At 35.2% G+C, this 26,714-nt stretch overlaps 1 protein-coding gene across 4 annotated transcripts in view; it reads right to left on the reverse strand.

Moving 5' to 3' along the window:
- The window catches only part of LOC128855473 (aminopeptidase N), a 102,819-nt gene that overhangs the window by 65,705 nt on the left and 10,400 nt on the right, over nucleotides 1-26,714 (reverse strand). The window contains exon 1 of one of the 4 annotated variants that reach the window (XM_054090413.1): nucleotides 1,774-1,820. The exons of 2 other annotated variants lie outside the window; for them this stretch is intronic. In XM_054090413.1, coding sequence (XP_053946388.1) covers nucleotides 1,774-1,777 — 4 coding nt within the window. In that variant the 5' untranslated portion in view covers nucleotides 1,778-1,820. Of the gene's footprint in view, nucleotides 1-1,773; nucleotides 1,821-26,714 lie in introns of those variants that run through there. One more of the 4 variants, XM_054090414.1, reaches the window with a different exon arrangement.

Genomic DNA, 26,714 nt, shown 5'->3' on the forward strand with positions numbered 1-26,714 from the left:
TTTCTTTTTTCTATAATTTGCTTTTTAATAGTAATGTCAGTTGTTGGTGTATTTGTTCTATTTGAGTAAGTAATTATGTGTTGTTGGTAATGGGAGCACGGATATGTGACTATATAAAACATTTCTACGACTATTGGCCAAAATTTGTTTTACTGCAGGCCGGCTATCGATTTTGAATAGGAAATTGATGAGGAAAATCATCTTGGCTGAATCGAGCTCTGCATGCAGTTATTCATTCAGAATAATTTCTCAGCAGACATCTACTTATGTACAAGTAAGAATGTAAGTACATAGCAAGGGTTTCCCAAGAAACTGAAAGCCTTTTTGCAAATTCAAGGCAGATCCACATAAGATGACTTCGCAATAGCAGCTTTTTTGTTTCTTTTTTTGCGATTTGCTGATTGGAATGACAAAGTGCCCACGGTGGTAAGAATAGAGAAGATGGCGACATGGCCGACTAAGTATGCTACACTCACTGAGTTTGACCGAATTAGCTGATTTGCTCACATAATAGCATACCTAATCCATTATTGTTGCAAGGTTTTTCATTTTTATTGTTATTCACGAGCGAATTTCTCCAACAACACCGCTCTCTTTATTGTTCAGTTATTGTTCACACTTTGATTTTATGAGCCTATTTGTTCAAATGCATGCACCTACATGCATGCATGCAAGTATTCCCGACTAACTTCCCCTTATCAAAAGCACGAAACACACTTTTGTCGTTACCAAAACAATTGTGATTTGTTGGAGCATAGAGCAAAGAGAACAAAACGCAATCAATAAATGCATTAGCTCGAAAAGCAAAAACACTGTTCATACACCTATGTATACCATACATACATGTGCTCACACACATGTACATATGTTAGATAACAACATATAGTAAATAAAAAATATATATATACATACACAAAATAATCATAAGCAGATAATTAAATTGTTAAATGCATTTCGCGTGTGGAACGACTACTTTCGGAATTCCAACATAAAGAAACTCGTTTGTTGTGTCGGCAAACATGGTTTTTCATGCATTTTTCCAATTGCATTAAAAGTCAGGAATTAAAACCAAAATTTTAAATGGCATCGTGCGCTATACTATATACAAAAGAAAAGTTGTATAAAACCAAAGAAAAATTTAATTAAAAGTGTGGAGTCGATAATAAAAACAATAATTATGACGACTTTCAGTTGATTGAGCAATTGAAACGCGTACAAATTTGTGGTGTTTGCCTAAAATGCCGTGGAAACTGTTGCAGATACAGACATACATACATACGTAGATACATATGCGCACGGATTAGGATATTGAGAAAATATTAGCCACTTAGTAAAAATAAACAAAGATTAACAGGTTGCCAACAAATACGCTTAGTTTTTGCTCATTTAATAAAGTTGTGTGTTAAACTTACAAGACATTTTGGAATTTCCAGAAGTGTCAAAGAAACAATTTGATTTATGACTGGGCTTTTAATTACTTGAAAGTAGTAGTAGTTGTGCATTGATTGTGTAATCAATCAATTTATGTAAGAAAATTCAATAAACAGAAAATCCATGAAAACACACACGTATGTATGTATGTATGTGTGTATGTATGCATGTATGTATGTAGATAAATACTTTTTCCATGTGCCTTATGTGAGAAAAGTTAATCAATATTGCATAAAAGTGCTTACAATTATCAAATATTAGCATAAATGAAAAATTAAAAGTAATACTTGTAATAATTTCAAATGAACTTTTTAACAATAAAATTTTTATAGCAAAACTTACTCATGATTTTATGGAATTTTGTGTATCAAAATCGTTCAATAAGTTTTTTATTTACCTGAAAATAAAAGAAAAAATGGTTAGTTATATATAAAAAATAAATATGTATGTACTTGTGTATGCTTGTATTCAGAAGATTATAAGTTACATAGGTACATCTGTACATACAGTGTTCATACGGCACTTGAGGACATGCATATATGTATGTGGCTTTAACTTCCCGAAACCATTATTCTTCTTTTTGCTCTCTTTCAGATAAGACATGGAGCACTACAATTTAACTCAAGAAATAACTCAAGAAATAAAGATACATGCAGATATCGGCGAGAGAAGACTAAAATGGCAGGTTCGTTGTGAAATCTAACATACACAAAAGGAAGATGGGAACCTTAACGCTAATCCCAAACAACGAAAGTTGGTTAAGTCGAAGCTACCATATGGCGAACTTTATCCAGCTTGCCAATTCTTGACAGGTCATAGATGCTACCAGAAGGACATACATCGCTTTAGGGTATGTAAGCCGCCACTTATGTATGTCCAGTATGCCATGGAGAGGAGAATGCAAGCCATGTGTTTTTGTATGCCCACGATTTGCGTCTAACAAACGTGATTTAGCCGCACTATCCGAAGATCCGATAATACCAGAAAACATAGTCTACATCATGATGACTTTCATCTTGAAAAGATTTTTACAGGTGTGGCCTATATCACACCGTTAACCGGCTCTCAGCGAATTTGAAAGTGTCAGCTGATTGGCTGTCGAAACAGGGGATGTGTTTACAAAAAAAACTGAAATTGTGCTGGTGTGTATAGGAGAAAAATCAACACAGTCTGCGTTCCAGGCTTGCTCGTTAGGTATGGTGAAAAAAAATTTCTTTTTGAGGGGAACTTTGGGTTCTGTGTTATTCCTTTTGTGTTTCACAAAGTTTAAGCTAAGCCTAGTCACTAAGCTAAAGCTAAATTTTGTGAAACACAAAACGAATGACGTCAGCTTATCTGTCAGAGCGATCAAAGTAGTACACAAAAATTTTTTTACATTGTCTGCACGAACTTACTTCGTTGCCATCTGAACAATGATTATACGAGTGGGTAAATACATGTGAAACGAGCGGGAGAAATCGACTGCGAAGGACTCAACCCTGTGATGTGGCAGTCCAACTTGCTCGCGCAAAATTGTTGTTCCTTATAGCTAATTGCCAAATCTGGTAAAACTATATTTGTTGATTACTTCAAAGTATGCGTGGGATAAAATTTCGTCAGCAATCGGCGTTATGCAAAATGCACATATCTATGAGGTCAGCGGAAGCTAAACAGACGTTGCTCGCCAAAGAAACGAAATCTTAGGTCGAGGTGAGATAAGTTTGGTGGGAGGGGTGGGTAGACCCAACTAGGGTGGTTTGCTTCTGAAATAAATAAAAATGTGGGGATATAAGTAAATGCAACTTTTGACGCACTGCATGTGAAAAGTAACTGACGTAGAGCCTACTGCATAACCGCCTCCCGACGATTTACTTAACGGTAGTACCAGGAAGGGAACGATACATTGACGGTAGGGGTTGAGTTCGGGTTAAAGTCCAATACTGGCGGGTAAAAAAAAAGAAATTGTATAAAAAAATCGTATTGGAATTTTTTTAATTCATCAGAGGTTTTTTTCTCTTTCGTTTTAGAACTTTCAGCTCACCAATTGTGGTCCGGACCTTCGCTTTTTTTATTGGGATCCTCGAGCCTAGCCCGGGCGTGTTTGGGTGAGTCATACAGCCTGTAGGAATATATGTATGTATGCATGTACATATATACACCAACACACATACATAAATGTTAATTGTCAAAAAAGTAATTGCTAGCAAAACGAAAATACCAAAAATTTACTCTTCTCATATTTTCCCCACATAACCGTACATTAGTTTCATATTTATAAACAAATAAAAGCTCTTGGAAGGCAAACTTTTAGGGGAGACAATAATATGCAGCAAGACCACCCATTATGCGCTGTAGTTGGGTAACTGTTTATAAATATTTGGTCGTTGTTTGTGGACACAAATTTATTTATGTATGTTTACGATGGAGTTTGAAATAATTCTTTATTTTTTAATAGCTATGCATATGTACATAGGTACAGGTACTTATATGTATGTATATATGCACATACAATGCTCGAGAAATAATTTACATTTTGTGCTTAGAACATTAAGGCAAGTAATTTGAGATTTCTGATTGTTGGATATGTTGAAATCTGAGCAAAATTTATAATTACATATGTTTATATACATACATACATAGGCATATACACTGTTTATTTGTACACACCAGCGAGGTCTTGTTGCAACATTGTTCAAAAGTGAACAGCAGATTGGCCATTTAGTTAGCAAAAAAATTGTTTCTTAAACATCATTCTGAAGCTTGTAATGGAATATCAAATTCCAGGTTTTGATACAAAGTAACATACATAAATAAATAAACCTAACAATCAATTATTGCTCCACATTTGTTATTTAAATTATTAATAGATAGGATTTCTTAAATGAAACTCGATTTTTTTTGCTCGTCTTACGTGAACGTCTACTCAGGCGCAGAAAAAAGGGGAAATAGAACAAGAAGATAGCCGACCTGACAAATATTACATAACGGAGTACTTCACATGCATATCTTAACATTTCATTACTTATGCAAACAATGGGTGATTCAGATAACTTAGAGTTAAATTAGTATTACATTTTCTGAGACCTTTCGTTTGAATCATAACTTTTTAAACACTTCTCGATTGCACTTATCAATCAATTTTAAAATTTATCAGGTTACTAAAATTTAACATTATACAATTTGTTCTTTTAAATTTTAACATTCATAAAACTTCAATTTAGAAAAGAAGTTGCAGTGAAAACTGAAAGCTGTTTAACATGTTTATTCTTATTTTTCTTTCTTTTATTTTCTTTTTTTAAATTGTGATTCTGCCTCCCCTAGGCCTTTTTTTTTGTTTGAGAAAACAAATATACAGAATTCAAATACAAATACAAGGCTATGACCTGTAACTCTCCGCTAACATTTACTACATAGGTGTCGCCTTCACTTGACAACCCTAGATTCAAAGCTATCGCCGACTTCACTTCGCAACGTTAGCAGAAGAGGTGACCACCCGAAGTATGCGAGAATGTGAAGGGAAGTGCAGCCAAGTGCTTTAACCGTTGTTGTTTTTGTTTTTGTTATCTCATCTATCATCGACATGATGTTGTTTCGACCGGTTGGGTCCAGATGGAAAGGGGTGTTAGGTGGGTTTAAGAGGGTATATGAGTAGGATAGGTGGCTGGCGTCGTGCGGGGGTACCTTTACATGTCAAACATACGTACATATATTGAGTATGTCGGGGTTAATAATGAATACGTGGGAGTTTAACCTGCTGCAATTTCCAGAACCTAATTGAGATAAAGTTACAACAAAAGCTGAGGCTGCCTACTTTTCTTTATGAAAATAAAAATAATGAAATGTGCGCTCATCATCATCATCACTGTTGGCTGGACAACCCTGGTCGGATTTTCCCTTGATATAGCATATGCCTCCAATTGTCTCGGTTTCGTGCCTGTGTCCTCCATGCCCGAAATCCCAATAAGCCTGCGTCTTCTTCTACACCGTCAATCCATCTAAGCAGCGGGCGGCCCCTACTTCTCTGTATGTGGCATTTACGCAATATGCGACCTGCTCATTTCTATCTGTTGATCATGATTTTGGTTATCACAGATGGGTGCGCATATATAGTTTTTCGAGTTCTTGATTGATATTTCCTTCACTCGCCTTTATCGCATATCGCGCCAAAAATTTTTCACATAACTCTCCTCTCGAAAATCAGCAGCGTCTGCATTTCGGAGTGTTCACTACCGTAAAACAAGATGGAAATTATAGTTGAGCGATACAGTGAAATCTTTGTTTTTCTACTAGGAGGCGACTCTTTAGATGCTGACACAGCGAAAAATAGCAGCTGTGGGCTGTAAGAATCCTGTGGCCGATTTCTGCAGAAATTTTGTTATCATGATTAATGATTACTCCAAGGAATTTAAATTTCTTCACTACTTCGAAACCACAGATACCGATTTTTAGTATTTTACCCACATTGTGTGTGACAGAGTCCGATGTAGTTAAAACTAGCGCTTGTGTAGTTTTGGCTTCATTTATTTTTAAACCCATACATTTTGCTGCTCTCTCAATATATTACTTGCGAAGGCTTCTTTCAAGCTCAGCAGCGAGAATGTGATTTTGTCTATGTCGTCCCCGTAAGCCAGCAATTGAACCGATTTAAACAAAATAGTTCCCTTTGTGTTTGCGGCAGAATCCCTAATAACCTTTTCAAGGGCAATATTAAAGGAGAGACATGAGAGGGCATCCCCTTGCCGAAGTCCGTTCAAGGTAACGAGCTCTCGCGACGCATTAAATGTGTTTGCAACAATTTTTAGTCAGACGCTCACTGAGAGAGCTATTTATAAATATGTCGAGAGTTTGGCATAATTTTACAAAATTTCACAACAAATTTAGTTTTCTATGCCTTGGAAAAAACACTCTCGCCTCCGGTTTCAGGTTTAGCGCTCTTAGCTAAGTATCCTCATCCAAACTTGCTCAGAAAAGATACATATTTGACAGCTGCTAAATTTTATTATTTGAAGAAAGCAGTTTGATTCTGACTAATCGTTTTAACAGCAGAATGGAATAAACTGTATTTGGAATCAAAATAACCTTGTAGAGGGCGGCAATTGCTTTGCTATCTGTGCTCGCCATATATGTAGGCTTAACCTCACAACTGTTGAAAAATACAAGCTTTGCGTCTATTAGAGATTACAACAAACAAACAGCAAGAAAAAAAGTTGAAGGGAATTACAAAATCGATTTATTTATGCAAAAGTTTGTTTGATAAGTTGTAATTAATTAACGGCATAAAACAACTCCCCCTGTGACACACCTTAAATCAACAGAAAACACCATGAAGATGTTTTACTAATTTTTTATGAACTTGCACTGTAAACAGCACAGAATATGAAGGTAAACACGAGAGCACACGAACGTGCCGGCATATTTCCGGTGCACTACTTAGAAATGCAGTAAAGTGAAAGCACCAGCGGCAGCATGAAAAAACATGAACTGCAGTAGCTCTCTCACTTGTTTATGTGGGTATGTGTTCACATACTATTTACCTTTTAAATGGAGAAGCGTGAAAGAAAATACGCGTGCAAGTGATATAATTAAATTAAACAAAAGCTGAAGTTAGGTCAAATGGGGGAAAATGAATCAACACAGTGAGTATAACAAATATTTACGCAGTCTACGGTGAATTGTTGCAGCAACAAAAGTGTACTGTGTAAACAAGTTGCGCTGCAGTCAGAACAACAAAGTTGTTGCTATACGCTTCGTTTGTGCTTTTGCATTGTTAATTTATATGAAAATGAACATTTTGCATATGCTACAAATGCAAAAACGCCACAAATGATATGCAACACTCGCAGATGAATAGGAGGAGTGTGCAAATGGCGTTGAAAGGCATTAAAATATACGAATGGAATTTTGTTTTTAATTTTCCGTGTTATAGCCATTGCCATACAGGCGTTGAGTGCCAAGAAGGATGTGGGCATGGCTGCGAAGACTAACTGCTAGAATGCCGCAGGCTGTCGCATGCCATAAACATGGAAATATGTGTGTACGAATGTGCGTATGACTGAATGCACATGTTTTTTTTTCTGTCTGTCTGTATGTAGGTACACGAGTAACCCATCTGCCGTACGAACAATTCGACTTTTTGGGCATAAAGTCAACAGAGTGCCAATGCATAAACCGTCGCTTTTAAGGTGAAGTTGCACGCTTTTGTACGCTTGGGGCAAAGGCAGCTGCACGCTGTGCTGCACTTTTCTTTTACTGCTGTTATTTTGCTGCACCGCTGAGTTACAACTGAAAATTACCATGCAACAAAGAAAAGCTGCTGCTGCTGCTGCTGCCGGCAATAGCTTTATGACCATTTTCATGTAAAAGTAAATAAAACTGCGGAGTTTATGGCCACGCCGCTGGTTTACTGCTTGCTTTAGAAGGCGAGTTCATTAAGAAAATGTTTTTTTTTCTTTTTTATACTTTTTACATTTCTCCGTAGTTGCATAGAACTTTTACAGCTCACATTCTGCTGGTGAACAAGTAAATTTGCTTCCGCAGCACTAACATTTTTTTGGTTTGTTTTTGCTTTTTTTCCGCAGATGTGTGGATTTATTACAATAGTTTTCGTTTCTCTAGTTTTTATGTCTATTTGAAGAATGAAGTTGTTGGCTGGCATTAGAATTTCTACTGGCTGTCGGTTATGCTGCAGTTGTGGAGGCAACATTTAATTTTGCATGCCATTTAGCAATTTAAAAGAAATTATCATAATCATCAAACTGTGTAGTTGTCTTTAATTAAAATGCGTATAAACATTTTATTAAGTGTACGCCTGATGAATGCAAGAGGATAGGCGGGCTGTTGTGTTGCAAATACCACATGAATTTGAATGAGCTCTAGCGATCCTTTTTTTGTATTATTTTAAGGAAATGAAAATGAATTCGAAATATTACATAAAATTGTGTGTAGGCAAAATAAGCTTGTGAAGCGCAAAAATTAAAAAAAAATAGAAATAATTAAGAAAAAAGTTATATGATGTGTTAGCTTGGGGAATAAGTTCATTGCGTTTTTACCGAAGACTTTTATTTAAACAAAAAGCAAGCTGAACCAAGTCATGATAAGGACGCAAATATAGCTTGAGGACCACGGCATGGAACTCGCCAAACATAAAACCGACACGCCTTATGACACGATGTCACATGTCACTCGAGGTCAACATGCAACCAGGCGACACGTCCTTAGTGACCCAAAAAGTAGTAAAATACTTAGGTATTTAACTTGACTGCAGGCTTACTTTCTGGGCCCAGATACGGCATGCTGCTACCAAAGCAGCAAAGATCACGGGTATGCTAAGTAGATTAATGGCAAACATCGGTGGGCCAACACAGAGCAAAAGAAAGCTAATTATGGCGGCCCCTAGCTCATGTACGGCCGCGAAGTATGGGGAATTGTGTTAAACTGCAAAGCCAAGCGCAAAGCACTGGAGGCTGTGCAACGAACAGCGGCACTCAGAGTTGTCTCAGCCTACCGCACTGTCTCAGGCGCTGCAATTTTCGTGATCATCGATCAGATACTCATCGACCTCATGGTTCGGGAACGAATGGATGCTTCCCAGAACGGAGACGCCAAACCTTGCTGCGGTGGCAAAGCCGATGGGACACTGAACTGAGTGGCAGATGGACGGCGAAACTTATTCCATCAATTGACAAATGGGTCCAAAGGAACTTCGGAGAAGTGAACTACTTCTTAACTCAGTTCCTCTCGGGTCCCGGATACTTCCGGAGTTACCTATACCGTATGGGCAAGGTAAACGATACCAAGTGCATATACTGCGAAGCACCGAACGATGACGCTGAACACACGGCGTTTAGTTGTGACAAATGGCTCGCGTAAAGAAATGCTCTGAGGGAGCAGATTGGCGACATCGCATCGAGCAAGATAATCAGCAAAATGCTCGAACGTGGGGACAGCTGGAACGCGGTAATGAAATACATCGAGAACGTACTATGAAAAAAAAAGATTGACCTCGACACAGTGCAACAAGTGAAGCCGCCCACATGGAGACACAAGAAGACGAGCGTATAGCATGAAAGCTGGCTACAAATATGATGGACCCAGACGTGGGTGAATAGAATTGGTCCTTTATTATATAATAAATTAAGCAATTATAAATTCGTCCTTGCTGTTTACAACAACTTCCCACACCTCGACCAATTTGTTGATACCGTTCCGCAAAAAATCGTTTGGTGTGGTGTCAAAGAAACTGTTGAGCCAGTTTTTAAAGACCTCTTTGTTGTCTAAGGTAACGCTTTTTCTATGGCTTGACAGGAAGCGGAAAAGATGGTAGTCGGTCGGTGCAAGTTTCGGAGATGGATGGTGGATGCTGAAGGACCTTCTATTCGAGCTGTTGGAGTGCGGCTTTGACGACTTGTGCAACATGGGGCCTGGCGATGTCGTGAAGGAATATTGCTTGACCATGACGATCAGGTCTTTTAAGTCGAATAGTCTCATTCACGCGGTGTGGCTGGGCAATGTAGAGGTTCTTGGTGACCGTTGCATACATTTCAAGCATTTGCCAGTGCACCATGTCCTCCCTGCCCTACCAAACACATATCATGATCTTCTTTGGATGAAGATCCGGCTTGACTCTCTACTTTCTTTGCTTCATATTGATGTATAGGGCACTCCCTGCTGCAACTTAAAGTGAAAGTCGATGATACACCAATTCCGACTGTAGACATCCCCAGAATATTGTGAGTTCCTTTGACAGCTTGCTCTCCTTCTCAGCGCACACAACCACTATTGCAACTAAGGCACAGAATCGCAACAAGGTCCTCAAGTCGCTTGCCGACACCTACTCGTTACCGTATTTCCCACCTATGCAGACACCAGCTTGAACCTGAGCCACCTCTCAGGCATGCCAAAAGGCACTTTCTCAATTACGCGGACGAGATCCAGGACAAAACGGACCGACAGCTGCTTCATCGGGAGACTCTTACCACCTTCTTAAGCTCCCGACCCCCGAATATCGTTATCGAAGTCCAACCACCACCCATCGCAGACGAAGAGTTCCAACTTCCCGGAGAGTCCCGCGGAACCTTGGCACAACTACGTTGTGGATACTGTAGCAGGTTAAACTACTACTTATCCAGAATCGACCCCGCCATACTAAACATATGTCCGGCATGTGAAGGCACACCGCACGGCACAAACCACCTTTTCACATGCCCCAACAAACCCACTCATCTAACGCCCCTTTCCCTCTGGACCCAACCCGTCGAAACAGCTAGTTTCCTGGGCCTACCGTTAGATGAGGTAGACGAAGACGACCGGTGATTTACACTACCCTGACAGGACAAAGTTACTGCTACAACAACAACAACCTCGTGTTGCTCAATAGCGGGCGAGATGCTGAGAAGTAATTTGAAGACGACTTTCTTTGTTTTTTTTTCTCACGAGCTCGTGAGGCACCCAGGCTCCCAATTTTTCGGTAAATCCCATTGAATGAAGGTAATTGAGGATCGTTTTGTGCTCACAGTTCGCTTTTTTCGCCAATTCACGACTGGTTTGGCGACCGTTCTCCTTCAAAAGTGATTTCAGAAGGCCGAATTCAGAAGGCTTTCCACTGCGGGACGTGCCATCACCGTCAAAGTTTCCATTTTTGAACTTTGCAAATCATATCCGTGCATCCGTGCTGTAGGCTCGCCTATGACAAATTCTCCACACAAGTTGCAAATGTCCTGGGCTGCTTCGGCTGCTTTTTGACTTCGATGATGGCAAAGAAGAGCAGGTGTCGAAAATGTTGATTTTTGCCTCCATTTCTAAGCCTCACAACTAACAAATAATTAAATAACGCAAAAATGTAATTAACATAGTTTTGCAGAGCAGAAAGAGTTTTCGAATGAATACTTATTCTTTGCCAAATAGCAAGCTAATCGTTGTAAAATAAAAGAAAATATAAAAATGCTATGAACTTATTCTCCAACTCAATACATACACGCTGATGTGTTTCATGCTGATCCTGTATTCGGCATCAATTAATGCGGAATCAGCCTTCTTAGCACTGCGTTTCGTTAGAGACCAAAGTCCACCGTGAACAAATTGTTCGACCTTATCAGAGTAGGAAATCATCACGTCAGAACGAAAAGGTGTCGCCTATATGACGCGATGCCTATATGACCGTGTTAAGAGGCGAGCCTGCTTTAGAGGCTTCGAAAAATTGACTTTTTTTACATAAATGTCTTCCCAAACTATCCAAGAAAGTGTCCTTAAAATTTCAGAAGCAAATTCAAAACATTTTCGGAGTTACAGAAGAAATTGTGAGCAAGCGTCGAGCAGGTATACGAGCGGATTTTTTTATAGGTATACAAAAACTTTGACAGGCGATTTCTCGGTTTATTATTTTTACGATTTTCCCTAATTGACGGGAAAGATAGGGTAAAAGTTAAACGTCCTATCGAAACGAGATAACATTGATTGTATTCGGAATTAAATTCTCTTCTAGTTGAACCTAAAAAACCTGAAGAAAGTTATGACTAACCCACTTTTTAAACAATCTAAAGTGAATTTATTTTTCCAAAAAAATGAATATTTTTTTTAATTAATATAGTAAAAAATTGTTGAATTTCTCACTTTTTGTTTAATTTTCTTGGTTTAAATAGAAGCTATATAATACTAAAATACAATTTTTTTTGGGGTTTTGGTTTCAGATGAAAATTGCGACCCACATCTTTCCCGCCGCACGACACATGCACATTCGAGGTGCCTCGGCAAAATGCTTGTACCAAGCATAATATGACACTTATATTTAATTTACTTAAATTACTTATTTTAATTAAAAAATTTGAGAAGACTGTTGAAATATATAATAATAAAACCTGAAAGTTTCGTTTCAATCGAATATTTCTTTCCTTCCCAAAAAAATCCACGAAAAAATCGATTTTTTGAAGCCTTTGAAGCAGGCTGCCCCCTTAAGTGACGTTAAATAATACCACCAGACTCATAAAATTAAGAATACTCGATCCGATCCTTTGGCCAAACACCCTATGGTATAATTTCCTCAAGCTGATGCTGGAAAATATTGTTAGCGCAACAGAACTAAATCTCTGTGGCACCATTTTTTATAACAACATACAATTACTGGCGTAAGAGGAAGATATTAACATCATCGGCCTCAACAACGGCTAACGGCGTGGTCTTTTCTAAACTAGATACAAATTTTTATCAACATTTCAAACTTTTCGGATTTTTAGAAAAAATGTGGGTATGCCGTTTCGTAACCTATTGAATTTGGTATAATATTTTGGTGATTTAAGGTGGCTCAAAAAACGCGTTGATTTTTGATAATTATTTTTAAGAAGAAAATGCATAAAACCATTAGCGCAAAACAAAATTTCAAAAATCAACACGATTTTCGAGCCACTTCGCACTTGTATCTTATTATTTTTCTAAAAATTTTGCTTAAAAGTTTAAAATTTTGATTAGAATTTGTTGAATTGTTAAAAATATGTGCAAAATTTGAAATTTTAAGTTATAATTATTATTTTACACTTGTGAACTAGACAGCTGCAGTAAACAACCAGACAAGCAATGGGGTGTGTAAAGGTCAAAATTAAAATTTTCATCAATTAAAATAATTGATTTTAATTAGTAAAAAAGTTATTCAAAAACAACATGGAATAATTAATTTTGCGCCCCCTTGTACAATAAAATTCATAGAGATTCAAATTTCAAAATTTGCACATAATTTTAAAAACTAAAGAAATGTCCATCAAAATTTCAAACTTTTCAATCAGAATTTAAAGTTCAAGTCCACATTGACTATAGTTTGATATTTAAATTTGCAAAATGTCGCACTGCTATTATTGCGCGTCCAGATGTACTTGATTTTTCCATATCCTTAGAAATATTAAAGATACATAAGTATAATAAGCCATAAATTGCTAAAAATTATTTCTTCAAACTCTTTATTTGCGCATACTTGTCAGCCTTCTCGTATAAAATGGCGCCTCCTACTCAACAAAAAAAAAAAAAAAAACAAAAACAAATTATATCAGCAATTGCCTCCTCAAAACATATACTCGCGCACATTATAAACTAAGTGATCTAAAAATTTAAATAACTCCAGCTCACACCCATTTTGGCAACCTGTCACACCTGTACACCTTCGCAGTACTCAGTACTCAGTACTTCAACTACCGCGACTTGTGCGCCTACCCACACAAATATGTATGTACTATGCGCATATAAGTATTCGAAAATAAATTTTTATAATTGCAGATATGTAATCTACAAAGTTCATTAACCACAAAATTTGGTTATCCATAAAAGTACGACAACGTGCTTGATTTTGTTTTTTTTGTACTCATATTTATATTTCATTTTATTTTCTGTTTTATGATACATCTGGCGTTTATGCTTAAATTAGCTTAGAACCGCAATAACAAAAATCGAATAGTGAAACTAATGCCCTGAGGCCAAATGGGTAAATAAGTAGCTGAGTAAACATTGTGTGAGTTGGATATCAATTAGGTCAGCGCTTGCAAAAAAAAACTAAACCTGCAAAACCTTACTCAACTTTTATCAGGAGAATTGGAGAAACCGGTTAACTGAAATACAAAAAAAAAAACAACAACAACACGGAATTACGGCAATAAAACGTGAGGAACGGATTTTAAATGACAGTGTAAAATTGACAGCAATAATTTTTTTGTATGAATATTAAGAAGAAAAAAAATTTTACAATTGCGTGATTACATTTATATGTATGTGTATACTTCTCCATATATATACATATATGCAATGAGAACGTAATACAATATCTGTATGTTTGTATATCATTTGCATTTTAATGGTGACGTTTGCCTCTCATGATCATAGTGAGTGATAAATCACCGTCAGAAAATTAGCTGAAGGAAAAATAATTTGTAGGCACATATATAAGTACTCTTAACTCTACAGAGTATCTCAGAGAAGCACATTTACACACCTTATTCATACTAATTAAGGTTTTTGTTTTTTGCAACCTATTTAAACATGTCTGAGACTTATTAGACTAGACTTTGTTTTTTAAGTGCTCACATATCTAAGTGTGAGAATGTAGTGAGAGTGTACGGTTTAGAGGGGAGTTTCAGAGAGAACCACCTACGCGTAATGGGGACCACTAGCATAGGGGAAAAGTATGAAATGGATGGGATTGTTCACGTTGCCCACAAACAACGTTCAAGGAGACGACGTACAACTACAAGCACCTCAAGAGAAGAACTACTGGATGTTCCCACGACAGTCGGTTGTACGTAACCGGAACGACCCGGCGCAATGTGGCGCAAAATTTATCAAATGGCGTCGTACGCCAATTATATTTGACACTTGTAAACAAAACAGCTGCAGTATGCAAACGGAAGCAACGATGCGCGTCAACGTCAAATAAAGATTTCCATCACTCAAAATCACTTTTTTTATTTACCAAAAAAGGCTTTCTAAAACAAAATGTGATGATTAATTTTGCACCTCCCTGTACATATGTATGTATGTCTGTCAAATTCGAGTAGGCCTAATTAGAGCTAGTCGATTTATGTAAACTTACATACAAACATCTGCATATAAACACATAACCCCCTTGAAATGTACGAAATTATTTATTTTACAATATAATTTTTTATTTATTTTATTTTAGTTTTTGTCCAAATTCGCCTTGAAGCCAAGGATTATAAATTGAAACTTTTTTTGAAATTCACCCTTTTTTATACAAATAAATATTAAATCCAAATTAATTGTGAAATAATGCATTCACTTAAGCATATCGTTAATGATTGCAGTGAAGTTTTTTTCGCTTATTTTCCTTTCATTGTTGCATCCATTCATGAAATAGCACACAATGCAGCATTAATTCCCACAAACAGGCGGCAGACATACACGGTTCGTGGGCAGTTGCATGTTGCAAAGCACAATTCATTCATTTCAATTTAAGCCGCGGAGCTTTTCGCTTTCATAATTTGTTACTCACTTTTGAAACAAATACCCAAATATACACAGCGAATATTTATTAGAAAAGCAAAAACCTGTAATCGCATAAAAGCGGAAATGTGAATGAGTTATTGAAGGTTTGGACAGCAATTTTTTGTATTATTTAAGCACTTTCCGGTGGTTATTTATTAGCCCATTTATTTGCATGAGTTTCTGTTTAAAGAAAATCACGAATCTTTTTTTACTATTTATGAATTTACTGTGTGTATTTATGTGTAAACTGCTTGTGACTTTTATTATTCGAAATTTTCCAGTTGCTCTGCTATTTAGTCGCAGTGGTCAGAGCAGCCAGGTATTGCAATTTGTCATATTTATTTTCGTCATACTTTTTGTTGTAGTGGTGCTTGCGGTAAATGCATGTCACACACTTACTGTGCGTTTACACGTTCAAGTAAATTCCTTTTTTTTTTCAAATTGCCCACACGCGTGACTTGTCAAAAATCACTTGAAATAATAGCTATGAAGTAGGCTGCAAGCAATTTGATGGGCAATTTCATTTTTAATTTAGATGCACAGTGTTGCGAGTACGCTCAACATGGAAAAAAGTTGAGAAATAATGAAGAGAAATTCCTTTAAATAACTCAAATTTGCTAATCCCATAATATTTTTGCAATTTTGTTTACATTTTAGCAATTTTACTTACATTTTAATATCTTTAAAGTGAAGGGATTTAAAATCAATAAAATCTTTGAAAAAAATAAAAAAATGTTTACTTGATTTCAAGTTGCAGTAATTTCTTAGTTTTTTTGGCTGGCATATATATCTTTTCGGAGAGCTAAGTCCCGATTTACATTTGGGAAATGTAAAAACATTTGAGAACAGTCAAAAAAAAACTAGGAAATTTGAAAACAGCACTTTGTAATGAAATAAAAATTTAATTTTTTTTCAAATATGTTGCTGATTTTAAATCAACAGGGAAACATTGGGAAGGGGAACGCTTTGTTCGTGGTAGCCGAACGGAAGTGGAAGAGAGACGGGGTTTTCGTTTCTTGTACTGGCGGCGCGCCTTGTGCTTCTTATTCGTATTGTCAAACTTAAAGAAGTAAACGACAAAAGCAACGAATGTTGCCGAAACCAATTTCGTCCGTGTGATCGCGAATGAAAAATCAAAAGAGAATTTCCAGTGTCTACCTTCCAGATGTCGCTGTGAGTAAATCGGGACTAAGCATTTTTTAAATTTTCTATGCTGAACAGTTAAAAACTAACGGTATAGTTAAAAGAAACTCAAATTTATACTCAATTGGTACTTAAAATTTATATTTGTAAAGTTTAACAAGAAACAGTACGCATATTGCAGCTAAAAATATTTGTTTGCAAATTTTTATGTGCCTCTTTATTTTTTTAAACATTTCTTTAGTGGCACTTTGGCTTTATTTTCAAAGCGTGATGCGAAGCCGGGTGCACAAATAAACACTCGGTGGTGGGCTTTGTAGTGAACTAATCCGTACCATTTTCCTGCTTTATAATTTTCTAGGTAAAATCAGTGCTTAAAACGAATTTCATCAAAATCGGGTAATATTTAACATTCCCGCCCACAAGAGCGATAGGCGTGGCAGTACGACAATCTTTACCATATGTCATATTTCTGCTTTTCTCAGTAAAAGTAATGCACGTATTAAGTTTCAGCGAAATAGGACTACTTTTACTATTTTTGACCACAGTTTATAAAGCAATGTTCCACTGTGGGCTGTCTTCGAAGTAACAACTAAAAATTCTTGTCTCAGTGAAAGTGTTGCTAAAATTGTCACTCATCTTGAAAGAAAATTGTCCACAAGTTGATGACCAATTTGCAAAGTGTGAGTGCATTCGTAAACTGGGGTGAGTGAGTTGGAAACTGAAAGATGAGTAAATTGCCTGAAAACTTGCCCGTGCAGACCGCAAGTTAATTGGCCCGCTCGCTTACTGTGCTTATAAGGAGGTACATATGTATATATGCACATATACGCACATACATATATGTACAATAGTGCAAGCCTTCCCAGGAGGAAAATCCACGAGTTTAGAAATGGTGCGTTCCAGTAAAATTAGAATAATGAGTACATCGCGTTTCTTCTCTTTGTAGCTGATGAAATTTTCGCAGCAATACAATGGCTGGTCTCTGACACCATCACACAGAGGCTACAATCCTTCATCAACAAATGCCTCCGCAACATCGGTAAACTATTCTGGCCCATCACCATCAGTAACGAAGCACAGTGGAGATTAACGAACGAGGAACCCATCCCTAGGCAAATCAAACATAGAAAGTGGCGATGGATAGGTCACACATTGAGAAAACCACCAGATACGAGTAGTATCACGAGAATGGCACTGGGCTGGAATCGGCAAGGGAGCACAGGTCGCAGTCGACCAAAAAACACTTGAAGAAGACCGATGTTGCGTGAACTATCAGATGCTAACATCTCATGGAACGGTGCAAAAACAACAAACGAACTTAATAACAAATTTCAGTTGGCCCATTCGATAGTTCGGATTTAGTACTAAAGCGCTACTAAATATATGAATTCGATGCTCCGTTCGCTAAGGCAACTGATTAGCAATGCAGTGGTTTAGGTACCTGGTTTGATAAACCTAATTTTTACCTGTCAAAGTTGACTACTTATCCGCATAAACTATGTGTCTTGACTTCGTAAATTTTTTTTTCCAACACTTAAATAGATAATAAGAAATGATTAAATATTGAAAATTGGGTAAGTAGACTTGTCTCCAGCGCGTACGACCATGGCTATTTTTTTATCGCGAGATAGAATCATTCTTGGGCAAGATTTGTTCTCGTTGGATGCTGCATAATTTGAGAATTTCCCAAATGCGTAAAAAAAGAACTCTTGTCGATTAGTGTAAAGAAATATTGAAGAAATACAGCCGCGGTGATTCGAAGCACGTCTATGGCAATGTAACAGGTGATGAATTTTGGATCTATGCATATGATTCGGAAACAAAGCGGCAATCGACGGTATGAGTGTTCCAAGACGAGCTTAATCTATCAAAAGTTGTTCGAGAAAGAAGAATCTCAAAGCGAATAGTCGCTTATTTTTTCAGGAAATCTGGTCATGTCGTAACTGTATCACTAAAAAAACTTAAAACAGTCAATTCTAAGTGATACACAGTCATTTGTTTGCCAAAAGTTTTCGGAGAATTAAGGAAAACCAACCGCCGAATACGAATCGTCTTACCAAGACAATACGAGCTCGCACATATCGGCTCACATAAGAGGGTTTTTGAGCACTCAAAAGAGCGAATTAATAGATCATCTGCCCTACAACCATGATTTAGCACCTACTGATATCGTTTTGTTCCCGAACATCAAAAAGAAAATGCGAGGTCAACGTTTTTCAACGCCTCAAGAAGCTGTTGGAGCCTTTGAACAGCTCGTTTTGGAGGTGTCCACTTCTGAGTGGCAAAAATGCTTTGCAAATTGGTTGAAGCGAATACGAAAGTTTATTGATTATCCAAAGAGAATATTTTGAAAAGCAAAAAAGCTGTTTTCAATATTATTTTACTGTGTTTTTACAATAAAAAGCAACTCTCATACTTCACGCCGGCGAGCTATCAATGAAGTGGGCACGCAAAATTCTTTGGGCTTTCGGCTTTCCTTGCAAATATGCATTTCAGTAGATTTTACTACCCACTTTTACATATCAAGCGATTTGGAATAAAAAAAAATTGCTGATTTGAACAATCAAAGATTTTTGTCATCTTTTTTGTCAAAATAGGGTTTATCGATTTGGGAGTTTTGACCGGTTATTGATTAAGAAAGGACTGTTATTGAATAGGCACATTTTTTAGTATTTTAATATTAGCATTTTAGCAACTCAATTGTGATATACAAAATGGATCGGATTCGGTTTCAAAGTTAAGTTTTCCCATACAGTTTTGGAATCATTTGCCACTTTTTGTTTGGTTTTTATTTCAGATTCTTACGAAATTGTTTAGATTTTTTGTTTAGGTGTTTACAATTCCACCTAGTATATATAGAAAAGAATCCTATTGAACAATTTTCATTCGATAATTTAACTTGTTTTATGAAGTAAGCCGGATGCTGCATCGTTGACATGATTTTTTAGTTCGCGAGTTGATATGCCAAGATCACGAAGAAGGTCCCTATTCCTTATAGAGTAAGGCGCGTTCACTATGCTCCGCAGGATTTTTTTTTGGATTCGTTGGAAAGAAGTGATGTTCTTTTGGCTACCGCAAAGGTCCACTTGATCTGAGTATCTGCAACATATTTGCTTACAGATCTTCTAAATTATTAATAATTTTCGCATTCGAAACTTCTTTTCAAACAAACGTTGTGATGTTCAAATGTATGCAGGTCCGGATTGCATGAAGTGAAGTGCCATATTGTTGCCGTATTTGTTCTCATCTAATATTTGGTTGAACGCGCGGTACGACTTGCATGTTCCTACTTTTGAAGGACCTCAGTAACAGGAAAAGTTTAGATTAAGGGAGTCGGTAAGGTTAAATCGATGAAAATGTGCCATGTTTTGAAGTGTATTTGTGGAGACGCGTTTAATATAAGTTCTTTCAACCAGTTTCTATATAATAATGCAACATTTCATTACAAAATATTGAACATTGCGTGCAAGAGACTTTCGAAAAAAAACGTGAATTTTATTCATCTATTGCCTTAGAAAAATACCTAAAAATACATTAGAAAAAAATTATTCATCAATCTACAACATAACTCGTAACATAATCATCGGAAACAAAAAAAAAAATCAAAATGCATTTGTTAAAACAGACGTTTTTCGAGGTATCCCTTAGAAGTTTTTTTCATTTAAAATTTCTAATTTTTCATAGTATACCTATGTAGCCAGAAATATCGAACTTCGCTGAAAAAAATTTCCGAATTTGTTATTGTAAGATTAATAATTATTTAAAAAATGGTGGTTTACTTAATGTTTTAACAAAATACTCACTAGAAAAGAATGGATTTATTTTCCTTCAAGCTAATAAGGATTTATCAGGCCTCGGTATTTATGCGGCCTCGTTAGTCTAGCGTAAGTGCACTAGCCTGCCATCCCAGAGGTTGTGGGTTCGAATCCCACGTAAAGCATGGTTCTCGTACTTTTACAAACGTACTTACTTTCCTAGTTTCTAAAAAAAAATGTTTCACTCCTCAACCCCAAAAACCTTATTCGTCCAATCATTACCCCAGCAGAAAAGTCGGCGCATTTCTTGAATTATGGTTGCTAAAACAAGCAAAAAACAAAAAGAAAAAGACACAGTTACAAATTTCAACAGTGGCGCCAGCAAGAGGAAGCGGGCAATCGCGGTAATAGTGCAGACACACCAAATTTAGCGAAGTCCTCAACCATCTATGCGCGATCCTTCTGGCAAAAAAATGTGAAACACAGATGGCGCTCTAAAGAGTTAGAAGGCGTTGTTCCAGGTGGGCATTCCCACTTGTAGCAGCAGGCTGATCACCTACCCTGTCAGAAAGCAAAATAGATTAACGAAACCAACGCAAGATTGAGTCTTGTCGAGCCCCTATGCGCCCGTGTGGAGTGAACAAGGAAAAAAATATACATTTATCTGTGTAGATATTTTTTAAATTTATAAATTTAATATAAAGGGTTTTTCAATAAGAGCGGGTAGATGTTGAAATGGAATGAAATGGCGCATTTCGCGCAACGTTTGCGTTAATGAACACTCATTTTGATAATAAAGTTTTATCATTTGAACGTGCTGTTCAATCGTGTAACTTGCCATGATGATTTGGCATAAACAACTGAATAATAAACAAAAGATTTGACAGATGTGGTCAAAACAAAATGGCTGCCACAGGGCGCCTTAGAAAAATAAACAGAACGATTATTTTATAAAAAATTTGCACGATTTGCAATCGTTGCTCAAGTGTGTAGCGTTCCATGATGAAATGTATACTAATGAAGTTTACAAATGACAAGCGAAAAATAAAAAATATTGCGTCGTTCGCCCTCCCTATCGGAAAAAAGTTGAAGCGCACCTATTGAAGCCCCCTATATTACCGTAATATCAAAATCCAAATAAAAAAAAACATTTCTACAGTATTTTTATGGAATTTGGAAAAATTTGCTTTTGTCTTTTCGCTAGTAGAAATTTACGCTAAAGGTGAATATTTTCATTTACTATTCGGCTTCGGCGCGCCCACGATTTGAAGACCGATATCACAACATGTTTACTGAGGTAATTTATAGGTGCTGAAGTCGTACTAGTTTGTACAAAAAACAAGAAAAAAATTGCTTCACTTGCTCAAGTTTTCTCTGCTGGGCCTTAACTAATATTTCCATAAACCAAATCTACGCTTGATTGTTTGTTTTTATTTTTGATTACTTGTCACTTGCCAGTTTTTTACTCATATTTTGTAAGCATAATTAATTGTTAATGTTTTGTATACTGATTACTAATCTACCCATGGCTACGTGCATCGACAAGCGGTGACTTAAAATCTAATTAATAGCGCCTCGGCATTCGAGTTTGGCTTGTGGGTGAAAGTAAGTTTAATAAGCACGTAAATATTTAAATTTAAATGCCTACACCTACATTTATATCCAGGTATGCACATACATAGGCACATATGTATGTATGTATGTAGGTATGTTTATTTTGTAATAAAATATTCGCTGCTTGAGGGAATGCAGCCAACCTACCACAATTGGTGAATAGTAGACCTCTTTAGGTTTAATGGCCTCAATTAAGACAATTTATAATTAATTAGCTACTTATTAACTACGCTTCTTCTATGATAAAAAAAACTGATTTTATCCGCAACTATTTCAAAGACGTATAATATATACATACATATATATATAAAACGGGGTGCTAATTGCTTCTTACAAACTTTACATACTCGCGTAACACAAAAACAAAACCCAGCTACTCATTTCAACAGTTGAAAATTAGTGGTGCCAATAAAATTTTAGTATTCATGAGCTGTAAATCCGAGAGCTTCCCAATATAGGAGAGGAATTTCTCTAATCATAAAAGCGCAGTTGTTGTTGCGTATTTGCCGGATTTGCTGTCATGTGGGTAGAGTTTAAACACCATTTTGAGAATTTATTTATTTGAGTTATTTATATAGTGTTATTTTATTTGGTTGCAAAACCTTACAGAGCAGATCTACATACAATTAGGAACTAGTGCTGAATAAAAATTAAAAGGAAAATGCAAGCTATTGGTAATAAAGTATTATATTAGACATAAACCTTAAGGAAGCAAATAGATCTGGGAAAGGCAAATTCGAGGTCAGGGCTTCTAGATATACTGTTTATCCCATTGATAACTTTAGCAAAATTAGAATAATTTCTATGTTAGCTAAGATTTAGACTTCACTTAGTTTTCATAGGAGCTTAGAGGTTGTTTGAAATGTGAAATGTCCTTCTTAAACACTCAGACTAAAAAGCCTATTGTATTCGAAGCTCTTGGAAAGTAAATTGTAAGGAAAGGGTAGAAAGAAAGAGATAGGATAGAACAGAGACAGCGACAGAGATAGAGACAGAGCAGAGACAGAGACAGAGACAGAGATAGCTAGTCCTGTCAGCATTTCCCAGATTCTTTGGCGTATCTGAAAATAACCTCCAGTTTGAGAGAACGAATTTTACTCATCGGAACCCGAAATACGTAGCCTTGCTCTAGCAAAGGCAGCACACTCGCAAAGCATACTTAAAAAATTAAAAATATTGAGATTTTTAGCCCTTTTTAATAATACATTTGTTTTTTTTATTTTTTTGTAATAAAATATGCTTAAAAAATCTTTAATTTTGAAATTTTCTGGTTCTTTAGTTATACTTTTTTACAATAAAATATACTTAAAAGTAATTAAATTTTTTAATCTTAAATTTAAAGTTAAATTTTAGAAACATCAACTTACCCGGATTTTTTAGCATAGTTCCAGCTATTTATGAAACAAATCTGAGCTGAGAAGGGATTTTTTCAAAATGACGAAAAAAATTTTTCCCACAAGCTTTTAACAAAAAAAAAAAAAAATTTCCCAAAAAATTATATAAGTATATTTTTTAAATTTTTTTTTAAAGTATTGTTTATTTTAGCTTAAACAAATTTTTAAGAAGCAGTTTTTTCCAGAAGCAGAAGTTTTCCCCACAACCATAATGTTTTTTAATTATACTTTATTTCAAAAAACTGAAACAAACATTTTAAGTATAGTTTGTCCAAAAAACTTAAGAAAACAATTTTTTTATATTTCATTTGTATGTCCAAAAAAAAAAATGTTAAAATTAATATACAAATGTTTTATTTTATATCGTATTTCTTTGCCCAAACAAAAAATTTGTATATTAAATACATTTTGTCCAAAAAACTAAGGAAAAAAATGTTGTTCATTTTTTCGTCCAAAACAAAGTTTTAAAAAATTTGTATATTAAGCTAAAGAAAAAAATGTTTATTAATTTTTTGTCAAAAAAAAATTAAAAAAAAAATTGGTATATTAAGTATGTTTGGTCCAAAAAACTAAAGAAAACAAGTTTTTTATATGTCATTTTAAAAATTAATATACAAATGTTTTATTTTATATTGTATTTTTTGTCAAAAAAAAAAATGTTTTTAAAAATTTGTATAGTAAGTATATTTTGTCCAAAAAACTAAAGAAAAAAAAATTATTATTAATTTTTTGTCCAAAAAAAGTTTTAAAAAATTTGTATATTAATTATTTTTATGTATTTTAGTGTCCCAAAGATTATGTTTGTTTTTGTCCAAAAAAATAAAAAAACAAAAAATTTTTATTAAGAAAATATATTTATTTTTTCCAAAAGACTAAAGGAAAAAAATTTTTTAAATGTATTTTTTTGTCCCAAAAAAATTTCAAAAAATTTTAAGTATATTGAGTCGAAAAAACTAAACAAAACATTTTTTTAAGTAGATATTTTTGTGTCCCAAAACAATTGTTTTTTCTTTTGTCCAAAAAAAAAAATAAAATACAAAAAATTTTTATTAAGAAGATATATTTATTTTGTCCAAAAAACTAAAGAAAAAAATTTTGTTCAAAAAAAATTTGTATATGTATATACATGTTTCTATCCAGAATAGAATAAAACAAAAATTTTTTGAAATATATTTTGTCCAAAAAAACTAGTGGAAAACATTTTTTTAAGTATATTTTTTTGTTCCCAAAAAATAAAAAAATGTATAATTAAAAAAATAACTGAAGATAATCACTGCAAAAAATACCAAGCCTAAATTTTCAACCTTGAATATTTCATAAAAGAATACATTTTCTTTCAAAATTCTTGCCTTACTACTTATTATACTCAAGCCTACAAATAAACTAATATTCAGAAAAATTCAGGAGATAGGAACCACTCACTATAACGTTAATGATATCCACATGAAAACACGAAAAGACTTAATTTATTTATAAGTACTGAAAAATTGAGGCATTAAGGGGTAACACCACTGTAGAAATTTCAAAAAATTGATTTTTTTTTTATAAGCTTAAACAATTCTTTGAACCTTTTAAAATACAGAACAAAAAGTTTTATACGTTACCGAAGTTTATTTCATAAATATTTTAAGCTTTCAACCAAGCGTTAGTGACTGCTACCTAACAACTTCACCAAATTTCCAAACTTTAAGCGCGTTTTTCTCAAAACTCCTTTTCTGAAATTGGCACGCAGCATAACTCAAACAATTTTAAATATTTTTAATCAGGGTTTTCACTACGTCTGTATAATAACCTTCTTAAGAGAAGAGCGTAGGGGATTTTCGATAGATTAATTTAAACGATTGTTATAATTATTTAAGTGCCGTTTTTTTAGTCCAAAATAGAGTTTTTTCCTTAAAATGTTTGCTAATTCCACAAAAATAAATATTTTTTAAATCCCCTACGTGTTTCTCTAGTTATTCTTATCTAGATTAAGAGAAAAAAAGTTTCTTTGTTCCAGATTAAAATTTGCACCCTCTGTGCTGCGTGCCGCGGAGCTCCTTCAAGAGAAACCGTATTACAAAAATGTCTCCAATGCCGCCATTTTGTAAAATTTTTCGAGCAAACTCTGTAGTTTTGTATTTTAGTATATAAGTAATAACTTCCCCAAACAGAGTGATTGTTTTCCTTTTTCTTCTGTACAAAAAAATTCTTTAAAAATCGTGTTTATTTTACGCGTGTACAGTGGTGTTACCCCTTAATAGAAAACGACTTTTTTTCCGATATGTAAAATTTTGGTGTCCTTCGCCTCTCCGAAATTCATCTTAGCTAAATTGCGCATACTTTTGCCCATCTGCATTTCGCATATACATGTATGTATGAATGTGTGTGTGCATGTTTTGCAAATATTGTTTAATCTCAATTTAAAAGTGTATGAAATCGCAATAATCGCACCTTTGGTCTTGCCAACTCATTATTCGGCATGCGGAAATAATTTGCACAGTTGAATTTGAGCGCTGAAGATAATATAAATAAACATCAACACGGCTATATGCACACAATTGTTTAGATGCAGAGTTGTGTTCGATACTCATTTTCAAATAATTCTGCTTGGCAATTAAATTTTCAACAAGCGCCCAATTGTGTTTTGCTTTACACACAAAGAAGCGAGAAAATAAACAAATTTCATGAAAAGTTTGTATTCCGTAAAGATTAACACATTTTCGCTACTACGAAAATGAGCGTATTTTATTAGTTCCATGAACACACATACACACATCCATACATACATACATATGTATATGCCTACAAGATTTGCTTATTTTGCACGGCAACAGCTCTTGATGTGTATACAAAAGTTTTATATAAACACAAAAATCAATTGAAGGGAAATTATTTTAAAATAAAAACTATCGGCAATACGCAAATATTTGCTGTGTATGTGTATATGTATGTATGTTAGATAAAATGCACGAACCAGAAGGGTTAACGCCCTCAAACAGTCGATATTTCACTCGAAAGCGGGCATTTATTAAATAATCGATACTAGCGAGCAATTAAATTTCGCAATTTATCCCAAAGCCAGCTAAGACTAGTAAATATGTATGTACATATGTAAATTGCATTCATATATTTTCTTTTTAGACTTACATGCATACTTACATACATATGTACATACATATGTATATATCGCATACAAGTATGTACCTGGTTCGTAACACATTTGTTGAGCTCGCCTACGCAAGTTTAAATGCACAACACGGCACGTGCAATCGTACATTATCGTACAATAAATATCCCGCATAAAAATATCCAGATGTATGTATGTATGCGGTTGTTGTGTATACCCTGCACGAAAATCCATTGGTGTCTTTTAAATGCATATGGAAGTACGGATAATAGTCCCGTTAGATTGATTGCGTTGCCTTCGTTTCGCGTGATATTA

The sequence above is a fragment of the Anastrepha ludens genome, chromosome 2 (genome assembly GCF_028408465.1).
Source record: "Anastrepha ludens isolate Willacy chromosome 2, idAnaLude1.1, whole genome shotgun sequence".
Taxonomy (NCBI): Eukaryota; Metazoa; Arthropoda; class Insecta; order Diptera; family Tephritidae; genus Anastrepha; species Anastrepha ludens.